Source organism: Arachis ipaensis, chromosome B10, assembly GCF_000816755.2.
Source record: "Arachis ipaensis cultivar K30076 chromosome B10, Araip1.1, whole genome shotgun sequence".
Lineage (NCBI taxonomy): Eukaryota > Viridiplantae > Streptophyta > Magnoliopsida > Fabales > Fabaceae > Arachis > Arachis ipaensis.
The window spans coordinates 19,947,683-19,959,027 of NC_029794.2; the positions used below are offsets into that span (position 1 = coordinate 19,947,683).

An 11,345-nucleotide genomic window follows, 5' to 3' on the forward strand; every position below is an offset into this window, starting at 1 on the left:
GTTGATTGGTGATTGAAAGTTGCTATTGGCTTGAGCCTCACTAAATCTAGTCTTTGATTAGGACTTGTGAACTTAAGTAGATTTTGCTCGCTTGACCTTCAACTAAGCGAAGGCAATTTACATTTACCATCACAATTGACGATGATAACGAGGATAGGACTTTTAATTCTCAATCCTTGCTAAGAGCTTTCTTAGTTAATAGTTTATTTTTCTCGCAATCTATATTTTCTTGTTCCTTATTTCAAAAACCCAAAAAATATAATTTCCCATAACCAATAATAAACTACACTTCCCTGCAATTCCTTGAGAGATGACCCGAGATTTGAATACTTCGGTTAATTTTATTGGGTTTGTATTTGTGTCAAACAATCTAAACGTTGATTGAGGTTTAATTGTTGGTTTAGAACTATACTTGCAACGCCATATTTTTGTGAAAATTTTTATAGACACATTTTTCCTCCGTCAACTAGAGAAGACCAGCAATTTGGCGGACAGACGACGACCGGCGACGAGGAGAAGACGACGTGGCCGCAACAGGGAGATCGAGACCTGCCGTGAGCGACCGAGCCACTTAGGGGTTGGGAGGCGGCGCGGACCCAGAGGGTAGGAGGTGGCGGTCCGCAGTGTCTCGAGAAAGAGAGAGGAGAGGTTGAGGGTTTGAACTTCGAGGAGGAGTGGAGAGGAGAGGAGACGAGACTGTGGCGCTGAAGGACGCAGAGGGACGCAGCGGTCAGCGGTCGGCGGTGTTCGAGAAGGAGAGGAGAGGATACGAGACTAATGGTTTCACCTTTGAGGAGGACTGAAGAGGAGAGGAGACGTCTAGATTTTTCCAACAATGGCTCATATATTATATATATATCCAGAGTATTTTCATCTTCTCATATAAATGGATTTAACGGATCTCCACGAGGCGGGGACCTCTATCCCGTCCCCGCCCCGGCCCCGTTTATTATACGGGGCCATCTCCATTCCCGTAAGTAAAAATTATCTTCCATACCTGCCTCCGACGGGTAAATTCCTGCAGTACCTGCCCCGCCAGAAATTTTTGCCATCCCTAGCAGAGCGGAAGCAATTGGCCCCCGAAACATAATAGTGCATGGAGACAATGGATATAACAGTTGGCATAGAGACAGAGAGCATGATATTGAAGATCTTATTTGGATTGAAATTGGTGCCATTATATGCATGAATCAACAAGCTCTTAAGGAGTAGCAGGAAGGAAGTGGGTGAAATATGTTGATCAACATGATATGATAAAGTATGCATGAGGGGCATGAAGGCATGATTATATACACAGACGCTTTATTGATGGAAAAGGTAATGTGTAGCAGCCGATGATATTCCTGTTTAGTATTTCCTATTCTATTTGGTTTAAGTTAGAAGTAGGTGATTATCTTGCGGGAGTCATTATTTGTGTGTTGTGGTAGTTGTGATTTAAGGTGTATTTGTTGTGTTTTGTAAACTCATGATTCGTGATTTCATCTTTGATGGCTATTTTGAAAGGGATTAATTATGAATCAACGTTCTGTTTCTTTTTGGTTGAGTTTGCATTAATGATTTAAAAAAAAATTACTAACACAAAATGACATGAAAAAAATGTATTTCTAAAAATTTCAGTTGTCACATCTATTCAAATACTAATTTAAGTTAGTTCTTCAGAGAGAATAATTTTAAACAAATTAAAAGCAAGTAAAGTTGACTTGAGTTTATTAGATTTATATGATTTTAACTGATATAATACAAGAATAAGAGTCACACCACAAATCTTGCATATGAATTGATTTCAATTTTCACATTATATGTGCTTAGCGTTGAGAACAAGACACTGGAAACTATCTAAACTTGGATTTTCCCCTTTCTTTAGCACAAATAAATTATGATCTGAATCTTAGTATTTTAGTAATGACTTAAAGTACGTTAATTTAATTTTCTATTTTTTTTTCATTAGATGCTGAAAATTATGGTGATTAAAATTGTTCGGTAAGTCGGTTGATGAACGATTTGGGTTGTGATCCGGGATGATGGTAGGGGCTCGTCAAGTCGTGGACTGCCGGTCAGCGGTGCGCGAGGTCCCGAGCACTTCGCGTGAGAGGGGGGTGCCACCTGCAAAGACACTCCGACGCTCTTGTCAGTAAGGTGTGCAGGTGGAAAGGGTGATAGAGTATGTGACGTACCTCGGGGGGAGAGCCAGTCTCCCCCTTATATACATGTTAGTAGTGGGCCCCTCAAGTGGACAGGCCCATACCCTCAAGGACGCTGTCCCACAGCTGTGTGCAAGCCGTACGGGACGCGTGTCCGGGTCGGGTGGAGGGCGTGTTGCTGGGCCGGAGGGAACTCGGGTCGGGTTGACCCGCGTGAATTTGGGCCAGGCCGTAACAGTGCCCCCGACGCGTCAGCGATGGCCGTGAGGGCCATCGGTGGCGCGTGATGTCTACGTTCGTACGTTGTCGTTGGGTCGGCTGATCGTGGGAGAGACGCGTCTCTTGTGCGCGTGTCTCTTGGTCTGCTGTGGCATCTGTTTGCCGTTTCGTTCTCCGCGCTGGGCATTTAATGCTCATAATGATTTGAAAAAACCTGCGCGCAAAGACTATCTTGCCCCTGCTTCCTTTCGCGCTTTTGGAGGTGGTTTTTAAACAGTTTTCTCTCTATCCACCTCCCACTCTTACTATTTCCAACTCCTTCTCTCCCTAACATCCAAAGCTTGCAGTGCGAACTCCCTCCTGCTTCAACTTTCAGTCCAAGTTTCTTTCATCATTCCAGGTAATTTTTTGGTCTCTTTCCTTTGGTATCTGTGTTATGTCCTGCTGCTGTGCGATTGCTGCTTGCGTTTGTTGCACGGCTAGTTTATTTTTGCCGAAAGGTTTTTCAATGTTGGGGTAGGTGAGTTAGGGGAGGGGTACCATTCTAGGATAGGTTTTTGGGTGGTTTATGTGGTAGGCGTAGTTTTTAGCCGTATTTGGTCACGATTGAGTTGAAAAGGCGTAGTTTCTGAGTTTTTTCGGGCTCCCGACCTCATAGACTAACGGAGTGGTACCCCGCTGTAGGTATGCCTCGCATTGTCTCCCGATCTTCCGGATCTGGTGCGGCTTACGACCCGTATGCTTGGGTGACCGACGATATAAGGAGCTCACCCAACCAGATGGGCTTGGAGGAGTTGACTGAGTTCCGGCAAGCCGGCTACTTGTGTGGGGGGACTGACGAAGAGGCCAACTACGAGGCCATTGTCCCTGCTCCCCATGAGCGTATTTATGAGCTCAATTTTCACTCCCCTCGTGTCCCCGATTGGATCTGGTTTTATAAGTCCATGTTCACGCAAGTTGGCGTTCGGATACCGTTCTCCGAGTTTCAAATGGCGCTTCTGAACCGGATATCCGTCCCCCCGTCTCAGCTTCATCCGAACAGCTGGGCTTCGATCCGCTGCTTCGAAATGGTCTGCGAGTACTTGGAGCTGCCGGTGTCGGTGGACGTTTTTCTCTTTTATTTCAACCTTACCAACCCCTCCAAACAGGGGAAGGCGAGAAAAGGGTTTCTTTCTTTCCGTTCTGCCCGGGGTAGGAAGATTTTTGGCCTTTTTGAGGACTCCTACCACGGTTTTAAAGATAAGTACTTCAAGGTTCGTCCCGTCAAGGGTCGTCATCCCTTCTGGTTGTCGTTAGAGGGGCAGCGCCTTATCCAGACTTACTGGAGTTTTGGCGCGGGGTCGAATCCTTTCATCAAAGTGACGTACAAAAGGTTGTCGGCTGTAGATAAGCAGATAGCCGACGTCCTTTTTGCTATCTTTGAAAAGAACCCCGTGAACCCACATCTTCTTATGGGTGAACGGGAGGCCGCCAGGAGCTATATTCGTGAGTTGTCTTCTTTGTTTGCCTATGTTTCTTTGTCGTTGTTTTTCTCTTTCCGATTTAACGACTAACGTGCCTCTTGTTTGTTGCAGTGGAAATGTCTGCCACCGTGACCGGTCTTGAGAATCTGATGAAGACCTTTTTTGAGGCAAGTGATGACAAAAATGCCGAAGAGAAGGACGTCGGTAAGTCGGAGGGTCCTTCAAGGGAGAAGGAGAATCAGGCTGCGCCTTCTTCCCGGGATACCAAAACGTCGGGAAAACAGGCCGTAGGGGGTCAGGTTTCCCCTACCCGCGAGGAAGGGTCCGCTGATGGGCACGTGACTCTCACCCCTCATCCGGATAGTGACGTGGAGCTTATCCATACTCCCAAGAAGCGAAAGATGTCTTCCAGCCCGGAAGGGGCCCTTACCATAATGGAGAGGAACTTTGATGCTACCAAATTCATTGACTCCCAACTGATACCCGGGACAGAAGAGCATTTTCACGAGACCGAACTGTCCGGGCAGGCGAGGTGGATGTATCGCACCTTGCTTCGTGGGGCCGTGATAGCTCGGAAGGCCGAATTCGAGTTATCCGGTATGGAGGCGTTTGGTTGTTGTTTATTGTATTTGTTGTTATTTCTCTTGGGGGGCTCGCGCCCGTTTTCCCGTTTTGTGATAGTTATGGCTTGGATTGCCGTGGTCGTGTTGTCGTCGCAGTTTGCTTTGGCCGTAACTAAGATGGCCCCCGGGGTGATCAGTCCCGGTCTGCCGTTTTAAGACGCGCTCGTGTGCGTCGCACGTAGGGAAGAAGTAAAAGAAGTAGACAAGTAGACAAGCATGAGTAAAAAGCAAATTAACCAAGTATGAGTTAATCGTTAGCCAAGCAATTTAACCAATATGGTGAATATTTGACAAGATAAAAAGGTAGATTGTCATCTGGACAAAGCGGGTATTTACCTATTTCTTTAAGTTCTCAGTTCGGCGAATCGTCTGGTCATGGGTAGAACCTTCTTAGGCTACCCGCATTCCATGTTCTGGGTACTTCCTTGCCGTCGAGTCTTTCGAGCTTGTAAGCACCTTTGCCGAGTACCTCCCTTACCCTGTAGGGTCCTTCCCAGTTTACCGCCAGCTTGCCTTCCCCTGGGGTCGGGACGCCGATGTCGTTGCGTCGCAGGACGAGGTCCCTTTCCTCGAAATCTCGTTTGAGGACTTTTGCGTTGTAACGCAGGGCTATTCTTTGTTTCAGCGCCGTTTCTGTTAGGTGAGCTATCTCCCTTGTTTCCTCAATCAGGTCTTTCTCGACCGCTTCGCTCATGCCCACGAGCAGTAGTCGGGGGCTCGGTTCGCCGATTTCGACTGGTATCACCGCATCGACCCCGTATATTAGGCGAAAGGGAGTTTTCCCCGTAGCGCTTTGCTCGGTTGTCCGGTAAGACCATAAGACGGAGGAGAGTTCGTCAGCCCAGCTTCCTTTCTTATTGTCTAGGCGCTTCTTTAGACCAAGGAGGACGACTTTGTTTGCGGCCTCTACCTGCCCGTTTGTTTGGGGGTGTTCTATTGAGGAGAATTTTTGCTTTATCCCCAGGCCAGAAAGGAATTCCATGAACTTCTTGTCGGTGAACTGGGTCCCGTTGTCCGAGATAACGACCTCCGGGATACCGAAACGGGTTATCACTTGCCTCCACATGAACTTCCGGCAGTTGGAGGACGATATCGTGGCTAGTGGTTCAGCCTCCACCCATTTGGTATAGTAGTCAATGGCGACAATGAGGTATTTGACTTGTCCTGGGCCGACCGGGAAAGGTCCCAGGAGGTCGACTCCCCATTGTGCAAAAGGTCGTGTAGTCGTTAGCGAGCTTAGCTCGGAGGCCGGTGCCTTGTGGAAGTTGGCGTTTTGTTGACACTTCGTGCATTTTCTGACGAATTCCTTTGAGTCCTTCATCATTGTCGGCCAGTAGTATCCTGCTCGGATGAGCTTCCTTGCTAGGGCTTTGCCCCCGATGTGGTGTCCGCAACACCCCTCATGGACTTCTCTAAGCACGTAGTCCGTTTGGTCGGGGTGCAAACACTTCAATAGGGGCTGGCTAAGTCCCTTTTTGAATAGTTGTCTCTGTAGGATTTCCTTGAAGTGGTTGAATGCCTCTTCGCACGCTGGGGTCCATTCGAACGTCATTCCCTTTCTCATTAAATTGAAGAAGGGTAGGGCTCTTGCTGCCGATGCGCCGAGAAAACGTGATAAAGCTGTCAATCTTCCGGTAAGTCTCTGGACGTCTTTGATACAACCTGGACTCTTCATTTGAAGGACCGCTTGGCACTTTTCGGGATTGGCTTCCACTCCTCTTTGAGTGATCATGAGCCCAGGAACTTTCCGGCCTCCATGGCGAACGCGCATTTGAGCGGTCCATTCGAACGTCATTCCCTTTCTCATTAAATTGAAGAAGGGTAGGGCTCTTGCTGTCGATGCGCCGAGAAAACGTGATAAAGCTGTCAATCTTCCGGCAAGTCTCTGGACGTCTTTGATACAACCCGGACTCTTCATTTGAAGGACCGCTTGGCACTTTTCGGGATTGGCTTCCACTCCTCTTTGAGTGATCATGAGCCCAGGAACTTTCCGGCCTCCATGGCGAACGCGCATTTGAGCGGATTAAGCCTCATGCCGTGTTGCCGTAGGGACGAGAAAACGCCGTTAAGGTCGCTCAGGAGATCGTCGGGTCGTGCGGTCTTTGCGAGTATGTCATCCACATAGACTTCTACTGTTTTGCCCATGAGTTCGCTGAATATCTTGTTCATCAACCTTTGGTACGTGGCCCCAGCATTTTTTAGACCAAACGGCATTACCTTGTAACAATAGATGCCCCCTGGCGTTATGAACGCCATTTTTTCCTCGTCGGGTCGGTGCATCGGTATCTGATTGTACCCTGAGTAGGCATCCATGAAGCTTAGATACCTGAACCCTGCCGCTGCGTCGACAAATGCATCAATATTAGGCAGGGGGTAGCAGTCCTTGGGACAGGCCTTGTTGAGGTCAAAGTAGTCCACACACATTCTCCACCTCCCATTGTGTTTTTTAACCAGAACTACATTCGACAACCAAGTTGAGTAGTCCAGTTCCCGGATGAATCCCGCTTCTAGGAGGCTGGCCGTTTGCTTGGCCACCTATTCCGCCCTTTCTTGCGACATTTTTCTCCTTCTCTGGGCCACTGGTTTGGCTCCTGCCTTTACGGCCAGGTGATGCGACATGAGATGGGGATCTATCCCGGGCATGTCGGCAGGTGTCCAGGCAAAGAGGTCGGCATTGACCCTGATCATTTCCATCAAAGGCTCCTTTATCTCGTGGGGGAGGTTTCTGTTTATGAATGTGAATTTATCGTCCTCCTCGCCGACTCTGAACTTTTCCAAGTCTCCTTCTGGCTCTGGTCTGGGTTTGTCGTCTACCCTGGCATCCAGGTCGGCCAGGAAGACCCCTGACGCTTCTTTGGATTTTTTCCTGAGAGAAAGGTTGGCGTGGTCGCAAGCGACCGCCGTTTCCAAGTCGCCCCTGAGGGATCCCACGGATCCGTCATCGGTGATGAACTTCATCACCAGTAGTTTCGTACTGATAGCTGCCCCCAGGTCGTTAATGGTCTTTCTCCCCAGGATGATGTTATAAGCCGTCGAATCTCGTAATATCACAAAGTCTGCCATGACTGTTCTCCGTCTTTGCCCTTGTCCCACAGAGGTCGGGAGTGTGATGATTCCGTCCGGCTTGATGAAGTGGTCGCCTAACCCTACCACACCGTGCTGGTGGGTCGTCAGGTCGGAATCTCTCAATCCCAAGGCATCGAAAACGTTTCGGAACATGATATTTGAGTCTGCCCCCGTGTCTACCAGGATTCGTTTGACGAGGCCAGTTCCGACCCTAGCCGTGATGACCATGGGCGGACTTTTCGGCACCTCGTCGAACCATTGGTCCTCCGGGCCGAAAGAGATAGGTGGGAGACCCTTAAGACTTCTAACGGGTGAGGTGGAGACCGCTAGGACCTTGGCATCTTTCTTCTGTGCCGATTTTGACCTCGGGGCGGTATTCCTGGCCATCACCACGTTTACCACCGTGAGACCGTGGTCGTCACCCTCTGGCTCCTGTCGTCGTCTTGTTTACTCGGACCGCCGTCCCTGGCGTGTTCCTTTGGTCTTTCTCTGGCTTCAAAGTGCCGGGCTTGGTTGTAGGCGGGCTACCGTTTATTGGCAGCCACAATCCGGCTGACTTCCTCGTCATTGATGTATTCTTTGGCCACGCACTGGATCTTTTGCATTGTCCAGACAGGCTTTGTGGTGAGGTGTTTCCTGAAGTCCTCATTCGAGAGCCCGTTCGTTAAGCACAAACTTGCCACCGAGTCCGTCAGACCGTCAATTTCCAAGCACTTGTCATTAAAACGGTCCAGGTACTTCCTGGTCGGCTCTCCGGGTCTCTGTGTCACCCCTAGCAAATTTATTGGGTGTTTGGCTTTGACAATCCTAGTCGTGAACTGAGCCAAGAAGGCGTGGCTGATGTCGGAGAATTGGGTCACCGAGCCTTGCGGGAGGTTGTTGAACCACCGTATTGCCGGGCCCGCTAAGGTGACTGGGAAAGCGCGACATCTGACCTCGTCACCCACTCCTTCTAGGTTCATCCTGGCCTCAAAGGCCGTCAAGTGTTCAAAAGGGTGATAAAGTATGTGACGTACCTCGGGGGGAGAGCCAGTCTCCCCCTTATATACATGTCAGTAGTGGGCCCCTCAAGTGGACAGGCCCATACCCTCAAGGACGCTGTCCCACAGCTGTGTGCAAGCCGTACGGGACGCGTGTCCGAGTCGGGTGGAGGACGTGTTGCTGGGCCGGAGGGAACTCGGGTCGGGTTGACCCGCGTGAATTTGGGCCAGGCCGTAACAAAAATATAATGGATACGGTCATGCGGTGTACTAGATTCAAATAGAATTTATATGTATAAGATTAAATAAAATTGTGGTAATTACATAAAGTTGTCACATTGGTAAATTTATCCCATTTCATCATACACTAGAAACTAACCATTAAATATAATAAGAAAGTAAAAATACAAAAACCATTACTAAAATAAAGTACTTAACTAGATCTGATATCATGTTGATCTAATAAAGTCTTGAAATGTGGGTAAAAGAATACTTAACTAGATCTGATATAATGTTCATCTCTTATATTAAATGATATTTAATTTTAAAAAATTATTTTTGGATACATATTAACTAAAAACCGATACTAACATACTTTTAGTTTATAATTATAACCATTATTTTAGTATTTTAAATAAGAATAATATTACATATTCAAATTTTTTTATGAATGAAGTCCAATCAAATTAAATAAGATTTAAAATAATATTAATTATATTAGTTAGTTAACATTAACTAATTTTAGAGTTTAGCTTTATAATTTAGGATTTAAAATTATAAATTTATAATTTAAGATTTAAAATTTAAAATAAATAAAATAATTTTTAAAAAATTAGATAACATTGACAAAAACAAAATTAATTACGTAGCATTACTTTTAGTGATAATTTCCGAAACTTGTATTTATTTAGAGGCACTTTAATCTACATATGGACTACAGAAAAAGTAGCCAAGACACAAGTTGAAGTTCCAATGGCCATGCAGATAACAAAAAAGAAAACAGCAGACCAAGACACTAAAATTTGGCAAAATTACTGCAATGGTATAAAAAAGTCTCATTGCAGCCTCTGCCACAAGACACTGAAAAAAAAAATCTAAATTACAACGTAGCATATGCATGCAAATGACACAACCTAACCAACCTAAGTAAAATTAATCCACTTAACCATAAATATTTGCATGTTCTTTGAGCAAGTTTAATATATCTTTCAAAAATAATTACAATAACTCACTCATATAATCTCTTTATATAATTATTAATAGTTATGAGTGGTTTGTAAATATTTTTGTGACACAAATTAAATATGCTCTAAAAATATACAAATATTTTAGAATAAATTAAAATTGTGTATTCAAGACTCATATAGACGCCCAATCAATCTCCACTGAAGGATACTTCTTCAAATCCAACCCAAGGTTATCAATTTCATCTGGATCCGAGAAATCCAAGAAAGTGATATCGGATTCTGGCGAAGACACACCGCCCGCGGCGGACGATTCATCAGACAGCAAAGGTGAAGACAACTTTGGCTTCTTCTCCAACTTATAATCCTCAAACTCAGCACAACCAAATCCAACGTTGGATTCAGTTGCATTTTCCTCTATCTTAGGCTTTGTATCCACTACAACCTTCTCTGTTTTCTCCAAGCCTTCACAAATGGCTTGGAGTTTCGCGTCCACCGAAGAGGGTAACGGCTTGATTTCCCCGAATTCACCATACACGTGTGCCCCGCGATGGCGAAGGTGAGGGAAATTAAGCCGTGCAAGTTCTCCTCTTAGCTTAAAAGCAGCGTTGTCATAAGCCAACGCTGCTTCTTCAGCCGTTTCGAATGTTCCAAGCCAAAGACGGGTTCGGTTCTTTGGTAGCCTTATCTCTGCTACCCATTTTCCCCAATGCCTTTGCCTCACCCCTCGGTAGAGCTTTGTAGGCTTCGCGGCCGCAGAGGAATTCGTCACGCCGGCATGCTTCATGGGGACAGGCTTTGGCCCTAGGGACAAAGCATGTTGATTCTTTTCTTGTTGTTGTGCAACATGGATTTGTGATTGGATTTGGAGAATTTGAGATGGCGTGAGTTGGTTGAGTCTTATGGAACTTTGGGTGGTAGAATTTAACGGTGAAGGGTTGTAATTGGAAGTGAAGGAATTGTAATAAGAAGGGTATAGTGATGATGATGAAGCAGGGGAAGAAGGTGAGAGAGAAAAAGAGGGTAAATAATTATTATAGTTACTGTTGCTATTATTAGAGTTAGATGAAAAATAATCACTTGTCATAATAAAAGGCTCAAGTGCTTTCATCAACTCTTCATCACTACAAGAGTATGATAAGTAATCTTGTGTCATCATGCTATTGTATATATCTATAGCTGCTGCCATAAGATTCTAATAATACACAAGAAAAATTAAAAGAACTATAGGTATTTCAAAATAGTGAAGACGAACCTGTCTCAATTCCAAAACCAGAGAACAAGAGGTTCTTTAAAGAAGCTATGATGAATGATGAAGATTGGACAAAAGGGAAGCAAATAGAGAAAATATTTGTGATCTAACTTAGTTTTATTTGTGGGGGTGGTGACCTCTAATTCAACTCTTGAATTTTAATTGGGGGAACCCTTTTTCATGGGGTTTATATATATACACTCATGTAGTGGTGATGGTCCCCACCGGTATGAAGAATGATATTTGTGGTATTAAGTTGATGCCTAATTTTTCCACTAACAATTGGTTTATACACTTTTACTTGTTTTGTAGTATTTATGTTTTAAATTTGAATTAATGTTTCAACTAAACCGTTGGATTCTTTTCTGTGAAAAAATAATGTGTCAAATAAAATAAAATATAAAACAAAATTTAATT

At 45.4% G+C, this 11,345-nt stretch overlaps 1 protein-coding gene across 2 annotated transcripts; it reads right to left on the bottom strand.

The window, feature by feature from the left end:
- LOC107624437 (ethylene-responsive transcription factor RAP2-4-like) lies at positions 9,380-11,101 on the bottom strand. Of its 2 annotated transcripts, XM_016326932.2 has the most exons (2): positions 10,932-11,101; positions 9,380-10,800 (listed from the first exon to the last, which is right to left on the bottom strand). In XM_016326932.2, the coding sequence occupies exon 2, from the start codon at positions 10,785-10,787 to the stop codon at positions 9,852-9,854; it is 936 nt and encodes a 311-aa protein (XP_016182418.1). In that variant the 5' UTR covers positions 10,788-10,800; positions 10,932-11,101; the 3' UTR covers positions 9,380-9,851. The 2 variants fall into 2 exon arrangements, with proteins under 2 accessions (XP_016182418.1, XP_016182417.1); XM_016326931.2 differs by having other exon boundaries at positions 9,380-11,101.

Coding starts and splice junctions, on each gene's coding strand:
- LOC107624437 (XM_016326931.2), bottom strand. CDS start 10,865: ATGGCAGCAGCTATAGATATATACAATAGCATGATGACACAAGATTAC.